At 43.4% G+C, this 18,658-nt stretch overlaps 1 protein-coding gene across 1 annotated transcript; it reads left to right on the top strand.

Moving 5' to 3' along the window:
- The first annotated feature begins 7,478 nt into the window (after nucleotides 1–7,478).
- p4hb (prolyl 4-hydroxylase, beta polypeptide) lies at nucleotides 7,479–17,832 on the top strand. Its single transcript, XM_068726782.1, has 11 exons — nucleotides 7,479–7,828; nucleotides 9,578–9,784; nucleotides 11,440–11,573; nucleotides 11,740–11,877; nucleotides 13,481–13,585; nucleotides 13,700–13,825; nucleotides 13,973–14,173; nucleotides 14,257–14,377; nucleotides 14,930–15,111; nucleotides 15,299–15,412; nucleotides 16,193–17,832. The coding sequence occupies exons 1-11, from the start codon at nucleotides 7,690–7,692 to the stop codon at nucleotides 16,262–16,264; spliced, it is 1,539 nt and encodes a 512-aa protein (XP_068582883.1). The 5' UTR covers nucleotides 7,479–7,689; the 3' UTR covers nucleotides 16,265–17,832.
- Nucleotides 17,833–18,658: the final 826 nt, after the last annotated feature.

Here is an 18,658-nt window from a genome sequence, read left to right as displayed (position 1 = left end):
ACATATTTTCTGATCTAGACATGGAAAAAAACAAAACTGACTGGCTTGGTCGGCACTCCAGATATCCAAAATACATTTAACCAATATCGCACTTTTTACTCCACTACATTTATTTGACATTAGTTAATTTACCAGATCCTGATTATTAATACAACATATAATTACGTTACATAACTTATCATGGATTAGGTTACCCATCAGTATAAAGTAGATGAGCCCCTCCTTTACCAGCCACAGCATTAGTGATGCTTACATATTAATGTATCAATAATTATAAACCAGTGATATTAAAGGTTCTGGATACTGAGTACTTTTGATGTTAATTCTGTGTTACTTTTACTTATAACAGAGTATTTTTACACTGTGGTTGTACTGATCTTATAGTAAAAAGTACTTTTTTCACCACAGAATTTAACCTGAACCACAAAAGGTGTGTTTCAGTCCTGTATTGTAGTTACAGTACACTGAGAGTTCCTCTAGTATTTGCCACTAGGGGACGCCATTGCATCGGTAATATTCAGCGAGCAATTCTTCCCCCCTGATTGTTTTAAGTGTTTTCTGGCAGTGCATGGAAACCATTTTGTGTCGGAAAGGTGATATTCACAACAGGGTAGATCAAATCTGTTCTCATAATAATAGACAGATTTTGTCAGCGCAAAGATGTCCCAATCGAACAAGATGCAAAATCTAATTGTGCAACTAACTTTGAACTTTCTTCCTAAGACAGCTCACATGAATGTACAACCCACCCTCCTACAGGATTTCCACGCCTTAAACCAGAAAGAAAAAAAACAGTGGGTACTGTTACATCGGCTCTCGGGACATCATCTGCCCCCAACATCTACTTCAGTGCCCCTTTAACCTGCTGCCACTCCCTCTGTGGTTTTCCCCCAGGTGTGCTGGAGTCAGAGCAGAGCCACACCAGCTGCACCTCATCTTCGTAATCAAGCCTCAACAAATACTCAGCCCTGCCGCTTCCACTCTGCAAGATCGTGGACTCTGCTACTAGTCAATGTCGCTGCGCTTTGAGACAATTCACTACAGGTGGTGCTTTGGTTGCTTGTTGTTAGATTGGTTCTCTGTATGCAGTCAGATCACTGGTCCTTGTTCAAGCCCTGCTGCTCTGCCCTGGAACCCTGCATCACTCCGTCTCCTCGGATGTCCCCTCAGGCTCAATAAAATCTCTTCACCATATTCCTGTCTCCCCGCCTGTGTCCACCGCACTTGAGTTCACCTGTTCTGCAGCCCCATGTAAAAGTAAGATCTGCGTACAAACGTGAACTCAGCAGATGCAACATCTCCCCCTCTAGAACGCCTCCACCAAGCCGTCGCTGATCAAGGCATCGTGCTCTGACTACACGGCCAAATGTTGAAAGACTTGTTAAGTCAGGTAAGGGAGTTGTCACAGACCCTGTTGAACCTGCTGAGCCAACTCTCAGGCCTGAGCTCCCAACTTGCCCCGGGGCTTCGCAGTCATCCAGCAGCCCCTCTCCTCCTTTTTTTTTTTTTGGTTCAGTGTTCGCTGGTATTTGAGCAACAGCCCCATACATATGCCAGTGAACGAGCAAAAATATTTTACCTGATGAGATGCCTCAAAGGAGCTGCGTTTTCCTGGGCTTTGGCGGCTTCAACTATTCCAGCTTCACGGAGGAGATGGGGGGGGGGGGGGGGACTTTGATCATCCCGTCCACGGTAAGAATCCTGCCAAAAGACTTTTTGCTATCCGTCAAGGCTCCCGCAGTGTCGCCAAAATGGCAATTGAGTTCCGCGGCTGAGAGCGGCTGGAAGTAGGAGGCCCTCAAGGCAGTTTTTCAGAATGCCCTAACTGAGACCATTAAGGATGAGTTGGTGTTTAGGGATGAGCCCAGTGGCCTTGATGAACTCATATCTCTAGCCATCCGTGTTGACAACCGTCTTTCTTGCCTTAGTTCCTCTCTCCCGACTACCTCGTCTCCCAAGTCTCTTCCAAAACCTGAACCAATGCAGCTCAGCCTTGCTTGTCTTTCTCCAGAGAAAGGACGGCAGCGGATGAACACTAGGAGCTGTCTGCATTGTGTCCAGGCTGGTCATTTTCTTTCCACCTGTCTCTTGGGTCCAGTAAAAAAAAAAAGGAGGCTTGGCAGTAGTGGGTGGTATACTACTTAGCCAAATGGGCTGCCCATCTCCCTCCAGGTTTTTGTTATACGGCACTCTAATGAGTCAGTCCATTACCCTGCCCGCTCTCATGGACTCGGGCGCCGACGAGAGTTTCACAGACCGAACGGTAGCCACTCAGACCGGTCTGTGAGAGAACAGTCCCTGTGAGTCTGTGAGTCTCTCAGGTACCCATCAAGAAAAATGTTTCCCAGATTTAAACCTGTCCCCTTTTTGCTGCAGCTCCTCCACCTCCTGAGGTTATCTGACATCCTGAATCTACAGCCTCTAGCTTGTGGACGAGCGGCATTGGGGCCTTGGCTTGCATTACCTGCTGGATTAGGAAGGACACAGGCCTGAAGAGTGCTGCTGGGTGTCCTGACATCAGATTCTGAACCCCATCCCCATGCAGGATTTCAAATTTTGAGTCTGTGGAGCATTTAGCATCGAAAGAACAAGATATCTCCTTCAGGAGTTGGTGGAGACCAAAGCAGAACTAAAGGACGGTCAATTTTTGACTTCCATTCAAAAAGCTGCTGCCAAATTAATTATAATGTTGTTCCATGTCTGCTTCATATGTAATTGGCCAACGTTTTTTTAACAGCGCATTGACCTGAATAACGTTATAAGGGGATAATATAATATGTGCAAAATACTTTATTATAAGCACCTTGTTCTGTAGGAAGCGTATGTGAGATTGTGGCTCAGAGGTTAGAGTGGGTGATCCTCTAAGGTTGGGGGGGGGGGGGGGGGGGGGGGGGGTACAATAAATGGTAGTTTTTCTATCATACTGCAGTTTAAAAGCTGAGGATCTAACGTTGTCATGACCGTTGAGCAAACTTGGAGCAAAAAGCGGAAGAAGCTCACAGATATTCATCAGTTCTGTATAATGTGACTCTGCCGGATGTCTTTGGTAATGACTTGGTGACTCTGCACATTTAGTGTAGCACGTTTAGCACCTATAGAAGGCTACTACACTCATGAAAAACGTTTTCATCAACCGTGTGTCTAATTTGTGAACACGCACACCTCTGATGCTCTCCAGCACAGTGCATGTACGTAAACCTCGTGTGTTATTCCAATTGTCTTGTTGAAAATACAAACTTGTGCCGTCAGACACGTTCACAAATGTTTTATTTTATGACATAATAGTTTATCATATGTATTTCTTGGGTGTTTTTAAAGATACATTTCAGTGGCATCCTCTTACACATTATGAATGGAACACGTTCATTTCAGTTATGACATCAGCGTCCGCATTGTTTATTATGAACTCGCGTCGCATTCAGAGTTCCCAGTAATTGAATGTCCTGCCTTCGATAGCCTCAAGGACTCCAGGGGCCTGCACTGGTAGCGTTGGCATGGCAACTGCACATGGCCTTTTTTATTTATTTATTTTTCAACTAAATGTATTTAGAGGTGAACTTTTTTTTCACTCTCTCTCCTCTCCGTCTGTCTCTGCCAACATCCTTATTAAAATCCCATTAAGCTTTGATGACCTGAAGTCATCCGTTTCGGTGAAAACACGAGCTGAAGCGCTGCGCACATGGATCAGCGTGTCCTCGTCTTTCGTTGCGTCCTCCTGCTTTGAATTCATCGTGCTTATTACGGAACTTCCCGGTGCAGTCGTTTATGAACAATTACATTTCCTCTTTGCGAGCTTTTTATGTTCTTCTGGTTCAGCGCAGCTCAGAATCCTGTTATTCAGGAAAAAAAAAATATATTTTGAACTCACAGAGACGTGTTCTTCATTCATAGAATATCTTTAAAATGCCAACAGGTACTAGCTACTTTGTGGAATAAGATTTTATCTACTAAACATACGTTATGAAATATGTTGCCTTTTCAGCCATATGGCTTTTAGCTCAGTCAGTCCACAACTGTGGTTCAGTCTGAAACCAATATATATATATATATATATATATATATATATATATATATATATATATATATATATATATATATATATATATATAAATATATAAATATATAAATATATATATATATATCAACTAACAGAGCTGTATTCAGTATTATATCAAACAAAAGTAACTGTACCTCAACCAGCTAACATGCTGGTTACATATTAATTTATCACAAAATAATAATCCAATGATAATTTTGCATTACTTTTGATACGTTAAATACATTTTGCTGGTGAAACTATATTTTTGCTTGAAAGTGGCTACAATCACACAACACAATATGTTAATATTAGATTGATCACATGATGAATTGTTAGTGAAACTCTGCAGTTCCCCTCAGCTCAACGGAGAGTTACGACGTCTTTCAGCTCATTGTTTTGGCTCTTCAGTCTGCAGCTTTACTGTTTGGGTTCAGTGCTGCCGCTCTCTGAAGCCTCGTCCTCTGCCGGCTGTTTTCAGTGACAAAGCTCTGAAAAACTCACTGTACGCTACCTACTCGGCACCAAGCGGCAGACAAACACACTTAGCAACCGGCTGATGAACATACTGCTGTGGAGTATTTATCGGCATTAGAGCCAGATGTTTCCCTCAGGAGTTGATGGAGACCAACACAGAGCAAACAACCTAAATGGCGATAACACTTTTGGTGTATTCATAGCTTGTTTCTGCTGAATGCAGGATGTTCACGTGTATTTTTTGTACTGTCCCTGCTACTTTTCATTCATTTCCTGGATTCTGGATATGATGATCTCAATATTCGGTCCACTCAGTGCACATCTGCAGGTCTCTGACTTGATTAAGCAAACTTCCATCAACACTTATTAAAAGAGCTTTATTGTGACACGTTTTGGCCTGTGGCCTTCATCGGGTCACATTAAGGTTGGTCTTTATACTACAACTGATTATGGAATTTTGACCCTCATACTGACATATTTTGTATTTTCTTTCTTTAATCTTCTTAATTCCGGATCATTATACACAGCAGACTGATCGGGTTTGACCTGCCTGCTTCATAAAAGATGAACAAATAATAAAAAGGAGATGACATTTTCTGAACTGCTGTTAAAGAGGTCAAGTGTCAATATTGGCACTTAAAAAAACCCCCTCGATAAAATAAACAGATAGCCTCTCTTTACCAGAGTTAATTGTTTCACGTCTCGCACATAGACTGTGAAACATGATAGGTACAGCTGCAAAGAGGTGTGTGGAGATCAAACAGTGAATACAAACAGAGGACTGTAATGAATGTGCAGTAAATAGAACATGAACCACTATATTCATTTCATTGTATCAACGACTTTATATCATTATATAAATGATTTATGCGCCGCTTAGTCGAACTGAGGGGTGCCAGGCGTGATTTTTTTGTCATTGTATGTCATTAGTCTTTTTGTCCTTGCTGGAGAGAAAATGTGAAGCTGTCACTGAGATATTAAAGTGCTGCAGTATTTACGGTATTTGTTTTAGATACACTATTACTGCATTAGTCCACACCAAACCCGCTATCATCTGTGCAATATGGACAGAATCTAGAAGAGTAAACACCAGTCCACAGAGTACTGCAGTCATTTCCTGGGCACCTTGTGTTCAAGGACTGTAGGCAAACTTCCAACTTATCATATAATTATGTGGCAACCATATCATATTCCATTTCATAGCAGCTCCAAATATGGAGATGGAGAGTTAAGGGAGCTTAGGATGAATATTAATTTGCCATGGCTTGTTGCCAGGAAACTGAACCAACTTTTGATTCTCACTTTGCAGCACCGTCTGCATGAAATCTGACCAAATATTGTCTGGTGTGTTGCAGCTGGAACACACCAGAGTTTAATGGTTTAAAAAAAATGCAGTTAATTCCATTAACAAAGAGATCATCTCGGAGGGAACTTGTGGTGCAGTAATAATAGGGTCAGTCAGTCTCCACCTTTATCTAGTGAGGATAACAGGAGCCAGTTTCTAAATACTGGAGACAATGTTTTATGCAATGTAAATATTGACTATATAATACCTTATATAATATCAATTTGTAGGACCTTTAGTACAACATCAGCTTTAAAATGAAAGAAAACAGAGAGCTGCTGCTGTATGCCGGAGGAGTCCCTGAGTTATCTCATTCTGTCATCTGTCAGGGTTTTTTTTTTATTTGAATGAATCTGACTGCCTTACAGGATTTAACAGGGTGTGAGTATGAGCTTCTACGTTTTTTGTATCCTAACTTGACCTCAGTTTATCCCTTAAAATGCTTAAATACTGAGCAGCTGGTTGGATATCCTCCACTAAGTCAGCAGTAAACATGGTGATTGACCCATGCAGAGACTAAAAGTCAGATATCTCTGCTGCTTATTTAGATAATTATCTTTTAATTTGTCTCTACTGTGTGATTTATAAAAGCCACACTTTGACACTGTATACTTTACAAACAAAAGGAACAATATAATTACTGTGACAATCGGGGCCTTCATGCTATCCTGTCATACATCCCCTACTGTTCACTGACAGTATCTCTTTGTTTCACTCCATTCTGAACATAGCCTCTGTTCCTAGTCTTTGACTACCTTCGGTGTGCAGAGTGCTCTTATCAAAGCATCCTCTCCCTCCTGTACGTCTGTGAGAAGGTCTTATCTTTTCTCTCTGCTCAGATAAATTAGAAAACTCTGTCTCTTTGGAGGAAGGAGGGAAGATAAGAGCGCCAAAAACCAGACTTACTTGACTTCAAGATAAAGTGGAGTAACAGACGAGTTGGGTCACTCAACATCCCCCTTCTAAACAAAACACTGACCACATCCCTTCTCCTCTCAACATCCCTAATTGTCACCTTTCCCAAGCAAAATAGAATATTGAAAAGAAAAAAATAAAGAAAAGAAAAAATCTGACATCACCAGAGATTGACCAAAACATGTTTTTGTCATTTGGGTGAACCAGTCCTATGTCACCAGGACATGATAATATCAATAACACCTTTTAGGTGATTTGTTTTTTTACTAGAGTATAAGCAGAGTTGTAAAAACATCAAGTGACAAACTGTGTGATTCATTCAAACTTTAGCCTGTCCTCCCTTTTGCAAACAGCTCCCCTCCCCATGGTTGCATCAATTACTTACAACGTGGTTTACCTATTTTATTTATGGAACATATAGTTTTTCCCACATGTGTACAAACATAAATAATATTGCATGACGTAAGCCACAGTATGATTAAAACGGTGCTTCAATATAGACTACATTGCCTGTTTTAAATAGTGTACGTGCTTGAAAATCATGTTTTTTCCTCGATCCCTTCGCGCGTTATCGCTCATGGCTGATGTGTAGTAATGCCAGCAGATAGCAGGGAGCGCCGCTCATTCACTTCCAGGTGCAGTCCGCAGCGGTCCAGTCACAATTCAACACGAACTGCTTTCGGCCTGATAAATGCGCATGCGCACCACGGCTAACCACCCTCCGGTTTCTGCGTGCGATGCCACGTTAGTAGCGGTAGACACAAAAATACCAGCTACTCTCCCAACCTTAAAGAACGACAAAACACTACAACGGAAGACCCGAATCTCGCAGCTGAAACCGTAGCCGACTGTCGTCCACAGCTCTCTCTCTCTCTCTCTCGTCTCTCTTGTCAAGAAGAACACTCGACGGGCAACTATGCTGAAGTTTCTGCTCATCTGCACACTGGCGGTGGCCAGCAGAGCTGAGGTCGGCGAGGAAGAAGATGTCCTGGTGCTGAAGAAAAGTAACTTCGACGAGGCTCTGAAGGCTCACCCTGACATCCTGGTTGAATTCTGTAAGTAACCGTCGCTACGGAATCCCTCCAGCTAGCGTTAGCCGTTAGTAGCAGGCTCACCGGTGCTCCGGCTAGCTAGCTGGCTATATCCAGACTGGGTTAACGTTAGCATCAAACTTTGACACTTTGACAAGTCGCTGCTGTTAGTGGCTCACTTACTGGTGTCGTGCGTGATTTGTGCATGACTGCGTGAATCTACTTTATCTAGTTTACCACACCAGCTATTTCACCCGTGATTAAAACTGGGTACGAATGCATTGTTTATATCAGACTGCGTTTTCTCTTTTTGTCGGACTGTTTTCCAGTAAATCTGACTAACTAGCACCGAGTATCTTCAACGTTTTAAACGGATTTTAATGAGGATACGGAACCCGGTACTTGTTTTCCTACTAACGTTAAACATATTGCAACTTCAGTTGAGCTGTATGCTTGTTTTAACTTGGCTACAGCGGCAGGAATTCATTGATAACGTTAGCTAACAGCACCCTATTACAGGGCGTCCATTATCTCCTAAATAATGCTGTAGTGAAATCATTAACGAGTTGTGTGAACCAGTGAAGTAGTAGGTTTCGATTGTCTGCTGTGGTTTCATATTGTACAGGTTTCGTGCAGGCCGGTCGGCTCCTTTACTGTCGCTTCCATGCGGTTCTTGACTTGTGTTCACTAATGAAGCGTTTAGTCTGCGTGTCACAGCGCAGGTTTTATTGAGACACTTCTTCATAGCCTGCAGGCCACAAATCGCTATACTTTTTTTTTTGTCAAGATTGTTGACTTGCCCACATTTTACGTGACTAATCAGTGGGCCAGTCAGAGAAATGGCCGTGGGGGAGATTCACCAATGAGCTCAAAGATGGGAGGGATGAAGGCTTTTCCCTCTTCCCCCTTTTTTTTTTCTTTTTTTTTTTTTTTTGCCCACGTATTCCTCAACTGGGCGGGATCTGAGTGGGACGTGGAGCTAGGTTGACGTGTACTTAACAAAAGTTCATCTGTGCATTCATGTGCACTGGATTGCACCGATGACGTTTTATTGTTTGTCAAGAAAGGTTATGATGCAATGCAGGTCATTTCATGTGACGTGTCATTCATGATCGGGCGATTATCGGTCCAGACTTTTACACGTGTAACTGGACACCGTGGCTCACGAAGTGCACGGTAGCAATTGCAGTAGCCCGTTTGCTAGGGATGTAATGAACTGGGTTATACGGTAAACTTGCCACTTAGTTATTTTCACCATCAATTAATGTTAAAGATAAATATAACTTTTTCTTTCCTGACCACCTGTCCAAAATCTTAGTTGTAATTAAATACAATGAAGAAAAGCAGCAAATCCTCACATGGAAGTAGCTTAGCTAAAAAAAAAAGAAAAACGTTTGGGGAACAAGTAGTCATTTATTAGAACAGTTGGTAATTATTTCCATCAACTAATAATTTCCTCCACTATATTCTGCTCTGCATAAGCAGGACGGGGTCTTCAAGTTATACGTTTTTGTATGGATGATCATTCCATCTGGTGATCATTTTTGACCACAATAGCTTGTTGTTGCTCCTTATTTGCCATGTTGCATTATTCTTTTATAAACCTGTTTTCCAACAATATTTATAAGACAGAACTTAATTCTCCCTGATGGAGTTTTTTTTTTTGGTGCCAAAAATGATCAACCCTCTAGATCAGGTTTACTTCTCAGCAACAATGCAAACATTTCGTGTCATTTTGTGCCCTGCTAAATGTCCCCTCTGACACTCCTACAGATGCCCCATGGTGCGGTCACTGCAAGGCCCTGGGTCCAGAGTTCGCCAAGGCCGCCGGCACGCTGAAGGCCGAGGGTTCGGCTGTGCGCCTGGGTAAGGTGGACGCCACAGAGGAGACCGAGCTGGCCCAGGAGTACGGCGTCCGGGGATACCCCACCATCAAGTTCTTTAAGGGCGGAGAGAAGGAGTCACCCAAAGAGTACTCTGGTGAGCATTACTGTGATTTCTATTCTTACAGACTCTCTTGCACGAGATGTATTACCTAAAACTTAGAGGCAGTGGTGGGAAATGTATATATACTGCAGACGAGTGTTGATGTGGTGTTTCTATACTTGAATGTTATATTAAGGTTTTATGTTTATGATGAGCTTATTCTCCCCGATTACATCTTATATCTCTGTATTTGAATTAAGTCATACCGTCTCCTTTTCTCCCATCGTGCAACTTAATGTAACCTCGATAGAAAGGAAGGGCTTTTCTTCACAAGGTGATGTAATCCTGAGTAACTCCTGTCACAGGAAAGTGAGGGAATATTATTCCATAATGTAATCTTATGAGAGGCTTCACAGAGGCCACAAAGAATCCGTTCTAAAACTGAAGGCAACAAATCCGTTGACTTTCTTCATCCAGGTAATATGATCTGCACAGCAGCATGAACTGTAAATTAGCCAATCGGGTTTGAGCAGCGAGCCTGAGACAGAATGTGGGTCGGGCCTTTCCCTGCACCTTCCCCTCATGCTGACTCCGAGCCAGCAGAGAGATGTGCAGTTCTTCACGTTGCCTCTTCCCTGCTGGCCGGGGCCAGGCTAAGTTTGGAATGGAGGGGGAAGAGTAGATTGGGAATAGTCGACAAAGCTCCAGACTATTTATTTCTTTTGCCGCCGTCCCAAAAATAGTTTGAACCGCTCTGAAGTCGGTGTAAACCATCAAAAATTCTAAATATTATAGTCATTTATGTTTTTGTTTTTTTTCATAAAAACACACCATTCAAATAAGGAAATAAAATATTGTATTTTCGTTGATTAAAACAAATCTTTTGATGTATTATAAGCTGCTTAGAGCTAGTGTAATCAGGTCATAATTCATCTTTAATATCTATTTATGTTGCTGTGAAAACATCACCTTCAAACTGGATTGATTCAAGTTTCTCACCAAAACTACATTTTACGGATTACATGTGAACACATCGTAACGTTCCAATTTACCTTCGCCCATTACTCATTTTCTCTGAACAGAGCCTGAACGCATCACACTGTAACTGAACAGAACCTTCGTTCACAATGTAACACTGTCAGAGATCTGCGACTAGAGAAGCATAAATGATGTCCTGATCACATATTTGACTGAACATTGGCGGATAACGATTGTCAGTAAAACTTTATTTCACACTGATGGTTGATGTTAAACTGGGAAATCAATCCGCGGTTCGCATGTGTGCCGAACCGTGAGGGGTGATCCGTACGGATCAACTGTGGTCCACTAAACCATTTGTTGGGAAGTTTTCTTTATTTTGTGGAAATGAATACCGCAAAACCTCACGGTACCACTCCAAGACCGTGTGCTTCATCAACGTGTTTCTAAGTGAAATCGCTTCTATGTTGCATCACCGGTTCAGTCCGACAGTCAAGTCTATCTTAAGTCAAGTTTAATTGCAACAGTCTTACTCCAAAACAAAGGCAGACATGTTTTTGCAGCCTCAGGAAGTTGGCATAAACGAATGAGCACTGTCGTTTGTGTATCGCCGTTTTGAAGTAAGAGCTGTGAACCAGAGGTTTAAAGGACACATCGTCGCCTATGCTTCATGTCAATCGTTGGCCGTTCGGCATTTGTGCGAGTGCTTGAGTTTTTGTGTTGCGTTGCAGCTGGCAGACAGGCCGACGACATCGTCGCCTGGCTGAAGAAGCGCACTGGCCCGGCCGTTGCCAATCTCGTCGAAGTCACTGAGGCCGAGTCTCTGATCGCTGACAATGAAGTGGCAGTCATCGGATTCTTTAAGGTACTGTTCTGATCTCTCGAGGTCCAAATATAAATGTATTTTGTTCTGCTTTGTTGGTTTCAAAGCATGGAAAAGAGAATAGTGCAGGTTTCATTTCAAGTTTTGAATCCTTGGAGATCAGTTGCACACTGCTTTGTCTTAAGGGAAGTGTCTTATGTGTCTGTAGGACGCCGACTCTGCCGGTGCTAAGGCCTACGAAAAGGCAGCAGAGACCACAGACGACATTCCTTTCGCCATCACCAGCGACGACGCCGTTTTCTCCAAGTTCGAGGTGACCAAGGACAGCGTGGTCCTCTTCAAGAAGGTGACTTCAAGTTCTTCACTTTTATCTCTTCACCGTTCCGTCAGAATTCTTTTAGATTGTGACACATTGTGCATTCAGACATACGAGCGCGCTGTGGCGACGCGTCATTTCATGAGCTACAAATTCCTAATCTGTTGACTTGTGAGGGTGTTTACCCACTGCCCCAGTTCTGGTCACATTGTATTGTAAATGGGTCATTCGTGGCCTTGCTTCGGCTTATGAAACACACCGTCCCATGTGAAGGCGTTCGCAGGCGAGCTGCTGGAGACGCCCCCAGTGTTTTTGATCTACGCTCCGGTAACGTGATGCTGCCAACCTCGCAGTGTCCGCTGTCCATTGCTAATCTCGGCTTTCCTGAGGCGCTTCGGTTCACTCGTGCCTTGCCTTTTGGGCCTGTGGCTCGACCTCAGCATATTGAGCTGATGGTGATGAATTGTGAAGCGCTGTATTAGGTGATGAGTCTTTTTAAGTAGCCTCATTGGCTCTGAGCAGAGGCTGAATGAATGGCATCTGTCTCACCCAAATAGACATCTTTCCTTCTTCCCATGTTGTAGCTTATAAAAATGAAAGATGCAGTTTTTTTTGTTGTTGTTGTTGTTGTTGTTGTTGTTGTTGTTTTTTAAACCGAGGACTACAGCTATCCCTGGCAAAATAGAGCAGGAATCATTTCGCTTGCTTATCAGCAGAACAGTATCTCATTCGGCGCATGGATTTGTCAAATTGGGTCAAGCTCCAGCAATGTCCGCCATTAAGACAAAATCAAGCCATAGCAAATTCACAACAGTAAATATCCTCTCATCGTACAGTACAGCCTAAGACTGCGATGACCGCTCTACTCGGAAGCAGTTCAGCATTAAGAAGAAGAAGGAAAAAAATCAATCTCATTTGTGCTCACGATGCTCAGAGGTGCATTCGCTTAAATATGACCACATCTCTAAGTGCTCTTGTAACAGGATTGATTTTAGTCATTTTATATATTTATTTAAAAGTCCTGCCGTAACACTCGTTTGTTCTGCTACCTCTTGATGGGCGTCGTTGTTTGTGACGCATGTTTGCAGTAGATCAGCCTGTAATGTAGATTAGACTCTCTACATCTCGGTCCTTCTGAGTTCTGGATGATCTTCTTTTCATTTGTGGACCAAGGCTCAGCCGTCCCACTGCCATTGTCCGGCCTCTGATCCATGTTGGTAACTCGACCCTGATACAAACACCACTGACATGTGGGGTTGTTGTCTACATTTAGGCAAACCCTTCCCAAAGCTGGGGCTTAGTCTCAATAAACAGCTGGGGTCTTTCACTTGTTTACTGCAACAGGGTTTGAGGCTCGAGTTTCGCAGCCTCGGTCAGTGACCGCAAGGCTGGCGGCACGCCACTGGCCAAATGGACTTTTTCCTATTGTATGCCAGTAAGGGCTGCTTGGCACAGCGGTGTCGCCGCCATTCTTAACACTTAATAAAAGTCTATTTGGGCTTCTGGCTCTTTCGTCAGTGGGGGGGGGGGGGGGGGGTTACCACGGGGATATCGAAATGGTTTGTCTGGTAAATCTATGTTTGGTGTTCACAAGTGGGTGGATAATATGTGAATCTAAATGTTTCCATTCCAGTTTGATGAAGGGCGCAATACCTTTGATGGGGAACTGACCAAAGAAAACCTCCTGGCTTTCGTCAAGGCCAACCAGCTGCCTCTGGTTATCGAGTTCACGGAGCAGGTAGTGACCCGGGCCACGTCATGACCGTTCACATCTCTTTTTCCACACTACTGTCCATAACAATTAGAAGTCTTATCCCCACATGACAAACTTCTATATTCCTGTTGTCTGCAGACTGCACCTAAAATCTTCGGAGGAGAAATCAAGTCCCACATTCTCATGTTTCTGCCCAAAACTGCTTCAGACTTCCAGGACAAAATGGACCAGTTTAAGAAAGCCGCAGAGGGATTCAAGGGCCAGGTAGGTGAACCGCCTGACAGCACGGCAGCATTCTGTGTGGCGTATACAGAATGCACGTCAGTAAGACTTAGACAGGATGTTCTGACCGATCCGCAAAGACGGAATCCATTACTGACCACCTCCGTCTCTCCCCCCCCCCCGTCCCAGATCCTGTTCATTTTCATCGACAGCGATGTGGACGACAACCAGCGCATCCTGGAGTTCTTCGGCCTGAAGAAAGAGGAGTGCCCCGCCATCCGCCTCATCACCCTGGAGGACGAGATGACCAAGTACAAGCCCGAGAGTGACGCCATCACAGCGGACGCCATCATCGGTTTCTGCAAACTGTTCATCGATGGCAAACTCAAGGTAGAGAGGAGTGGTCAGTTATGGCAGCACATGTATGTTTACAGATGTGTGTTATTAATGCAGAGTTAATTCTTCTCCCACAGCCCCACCTCATGAGTCAAGATATCCCCGAAGACTGGGACAAAAACCCCGTCAAGATTTTGGTCGGCAAGAACTTCGAGGAGATCGCCTTCCATTCTTCTAAGAACGTCTTTATTGAATTCTGTAAGAGCCTCGTCTTTTATTATTCTCGCAGTCGACGCTCGGTCGCTCATAGGTGGGGAAATTTGGCAAAGCTTCCGATTATGAAACTCGAGTCTTGCCTTTCCTCACTTTTCCCGGTACCGAGCCATTTTCAAATACCAAGAGTTGACACTAGAGACTCACCCACCCTCACAGCCCACTCTCCGCAAATTAATCTGTAACCAGACACTGAAGTTGAAAAGATTTCGGTAAATATAGCTGTAGGATTGTTGTTGTTTTTTTTACTGCGACCTACATCCAAATTTGCACTATTTTTGGAGGAATTTTCCACCGCTGGCTGTTAAAACAAACGCACAGCGGAGTAGGCCCGTGTTCCCCAACAGCTGACGAGACTCCCTGTTATAATTATATTGTTATAAACAGAGCTCGTTTTAATGGACGAAAAGAAAACTCCCGACATTGCATTCAAACGTCTTCAGTGGTCTATATGTAAATGAGCTAAAGCTAATCCACTTGTACTGCATATTGTTTTCTAAAAATGCCAATCGACTAACTCTTCTTGTGGTATTCCAGATGCACCTTGGTGTGGACACTGCAAACAGCTGACTCCTATCTGGGACAAGCTGGGAGAGAAGTACAAGGACAGCGCTGACATCATCGTGGCGAAGATGGACTCCACAGCCAATGAGATCGACTCGGTCAAAGTCCACAGCTTCCCCACTCTTAAGTTCTTCCCCGCAGGAGATGAGCGCAAAGTGAGTGTCACTAAATGTCTCCACAATATTAGCCTCTCCGCTCAGCCAGCACCGGCCTTCAAAGCACCCCTGAAAGCACGTTTATGTCTGCATTTTCTCTACTTTTTTTTTTTTTTTTTTTAATTTTATTTTTTTCCTGAGGTGGAGATGAGATTTATCAGAAATATGTTTGCCGTCTGATCGATAGGTGATCGATTACAACGGGGAGAGAACACTTGAAGGCTTCACCAAGTTCCTGGAGAGCGGCGGTAAGGAGGGCGGCGCCCCTGCAGGAGACGACGATGAAGATCTGGACGCAGAGGTGAGATCTTCACCGAGAGATTCATTCACGCACTCTGAAGAAGCTTATGAAAGAAGCTGCCCGAGCTAGTTTGGATCCACAAGTAATTTTCTGTGTAAACTACATAAAAGAAGCAGTACACCACAGACACAAATCTACTTTGTATGCTGAGCTCGTTTGTACCGCGTAACGACTTCAGACAAATGTGTTTTTCTAGAGCTTTGTTTAGTTCGTGTACTGATACCTAAAACCAGTGGGGACATATTCATATTGAGGAGGTAGCCGTAAATGAGGGGAAACTGGAGATGACGGGGACTAAAACAAGGACAGCAGCTGCTGCTGCATGGAAAGAGGAACTGCAGTGTGAGGATTTAGAGGCTGATTGTTCTCAACCTTCTCATGAACAAATGGTTTTATTACTCAAAGTGTTACACTTCTACTTTGTTGACAATAATTTGCAGACGGTTGTGGCGAGGACACAAAGGATGGCGATGTAGCGCTACGAATGAAGTGCCTTCACTTCTACTTGCGCTAAAAAGGAAACCATGCGATGTAGCTTACTGACACCATATAGGCAGATAACAGACCCATTCAAATCATTATCTGGCTGCAGTACTGCGGGGGTTAGCTGACGTCAGTTCGTCGGCTTTCTAGACTTCCAGCTAACATCAGATAGTAATTTGAAAACTGGTGGTTTTGATACACGACTAGTCGACTATTTTGTCAAACCCCCACATTAAGTAGACCTGCATGCTTGACGGATTTTGAGATTCAGTCTTAATCTCCTCCTCTGCTCTCCAGGACTTGGATGATGTGGAGGAGGGACAGGACACGGACTTGGATGGTGACGACGATGGACATGACGAGTTGTAAGAGCTGGCAGAGGTGTGAGAGAGAGAGAGAGAGGAGACGAGTCCCGCCCCAACCCTTCCAACCAGTCACCATCACTACCTTCACTTCCTTGTGGACCTTCCCTGTCCTGTGAACATTAATACTTCCCCTTAAACTGCCTCTCAGTCAGTCAGTCAGTCAGCCTGCCTGCTGGCCAGCCCGCCAGTTGGTCAGTCAGTCCATCAGTGGCGTGGCAGGGCCTTTTTTTTTTTTTTTTTTTTTTTTTTTTTTGCCAGCCACATCTCCAAACCTCGCAACTTCTGGACAGACTCGTCTTGTCCCACCTTGGTGGTGGTGGTGGTGGGGGGGGGGGACTCTGTGGAACAGCGCAACACCTCTATGGAAGACCTCAATGCCTTCTCTACAAAGCTCCACATCAGCTGTTTGCCTTGTATATTTTAAACCAAATGTAAAAATGGCATTGAGATACAGTTTTCAAAAAGGTTTGGTTCTTTCTGTTGAATTTGCTCCCCTCTTTAAAAAAAAAAAAAAAAAAAAAAAAAAAAAAAAATAGTTCAGTGTGGGTTTGAGCTAACCTGTTGTAACCTGTATTTTTAGGTAAGGGGGGGGCTGCCAATGTTCTGTTCCCTCTGATGGAAATCCAGAGGCTTTGTGTGATTGTTGGTGAGACCTGACCTCTCAGGGGACAAGGGGCCATCCTATAGATGTGTTTTATTTTGCGATGTCTTCACTAAAGAGAAACCCCACAGAGCGTGTCCAGTGTAGCACTAAGGACCCACCCCATCTGTAGCTGAGACCAATTATTTTCTTCCTTGCGGTGAGGAGAACTCTTTTTGTTTTCATTTCTTCATTCACAAATAATTTCTCTCGGTTCAGTCTCCATATTTCAGCGCGGCTACTGGCGGGTTTTTTTTTCTAAAAGGAAGAGGTTCACTTTGTTTAGGGAAAATCCCGTTTTATTTAATTGCTTTCACTCTTGCGTTTTTCTTTTTTTATTATTATTTAGGACTCATTGATTTTTAACGGTGTACCATTTGTGCCCAGCTGTAGCCAGCTGGCCTTGTTGGGGCAGAGTTGACCCTTGGACACACTCTCAGACTTGGGATGTTTTTTTTGGAGCCAGTTCTGATAGGTCGCACTGCATTCATGCCTAATCAGAGATTCACTGTGGTTGCTAAAGAAGACAAGAGATTGGTACAGTTTACTGGTCGGGTTGGTTTAAGAGAAATGTCTGTTATATCTGAAGTGGGAGGGAACAATTGCACAGCCCCACCCCTCACCTGTACTGTAACGTGTGTGTGTGTGTGTGTGTGTGTGTGTGTGTGTGTGTGTGTGTGTGTGTGTGTGTGTGTGTGTGTGTGTGTGTGTGTGTGTGTGTGTGTGTGTGTGTGTGTGTGTGTGTGTGTGTGTGTGTGTGTGTGTGTGTGTGTGTGTGTGTGTGTCAGGGAGGGGAGGCTTGAGCAGAGCGAGGTGATGGTTTGACAGCTACAGCGGTGGGGGAAAACTTAATATAGCATTCCATCATATCCAAATTGATGTGGAAAACGTAAAATGGTGGCCAATAAATAATAAAAAAAATTGGAAAAAAAGTGATTGTCTTAAGTTCATGATTTTTTTTTTTTGCTGAAGTGCACCTCCAGATTGATAACTGCGTTTTTGCACAGCTTCACACTACACTGCTACTCAGGATGAACAGTTCTTCAACAAAGGTGAAAGAGAAGAAGGGTGTGTGTGTTCTGTAACGCTGGAAACGGTGACTAATATAGAACATTTGAACAGAATGACTGCTAGAACTACTTCAAATACTTTGCCATGAAATATAGACATTCATGGTGCCCAGAGGATGAATCCCACTGACTTTAGTGATCTCTTAACTTTTCATCAAGCGCCGTTATCACCTCCTTTTAACTTGTGACCAAATACCCGCGAAAGTAATCGTCTTCTCCTTGGCTGAGTTTTGTGCTAATTTTGCTAAAACACTAAAATGAGATTGTGACTGTGGGTAAATATAAAATACCTGTTAAACGCCAGCATGTTAGCATTGTCACTGTAAGCATGTTGGCTACATTAACTACACTACATTCACTGCCATACAATTTTAGAAATACTCTAGTTATGAGTCCAACACTGCCCAATGCAACCCCAACCTCATCAGAAAATGTTGACGAGGAAAAAGTCCTCAAAGTTGCTCGTTGAAATTTTAATATGTTGTTTAGTCCGTTTATTTGCTCGACCATGAATGCTGTGTCAGAATGTAAAACCTCCCAAAATACATAACCCCATTCTCAATTGAGGTATTCTTTATTGTCGCTTTAGTGTTGTGGCACATGAAGATGCAAACTGGGGCTGAAGCCAACGATTATTTTTCTGTTTTTCAGTTAACATGTAAATCATTTTATTCTCAATCATTACTCT

Source organism: Cebidichthys violaceus, unplaced genomic scaffold, assembly GCF_023349555.1.
Source record: "Cebidichthys violaceus isolate CVI_PGR_0920_01 unplaced genomic scaffold, fCebVio1.0.p SCAF_4, whole genome shotgun sequence".
NCBI classification, from domain to species: domain Eukaryota; kingdom Metazoa; phylum Chordata; class Actinopteri; order Perciformes; family Stichaeidae; genus Cebidichthys; species Cebidichthys violaceus.
This window is presented reverse-complemented; position numbering and strand designations above follow the sequence as displayed.

Coding starts and splice junctions, on each gene's coding strand:
- p4hb (XM_068726782.1), top strand. CDS start 7,690: ATGCTGAAGTTTCTGCTCATCTGCACACTGGCGGTGGCCAGCAGAGCT. Junction 11,878..13,480: donor GCGTGGTCCTCTTCAAGAAG/GTGACTTCAAGT, acceptor TTTCCATTCCAG/TTTGATGAAGGGCGCAATAC. Junction 15,112..15,298: donor CCGCAGGAGATGAGCGCAAA/GTGAGTGTCACT, acceptor TCTGATCGATAG/GTGATCGATTACAACGGGGA.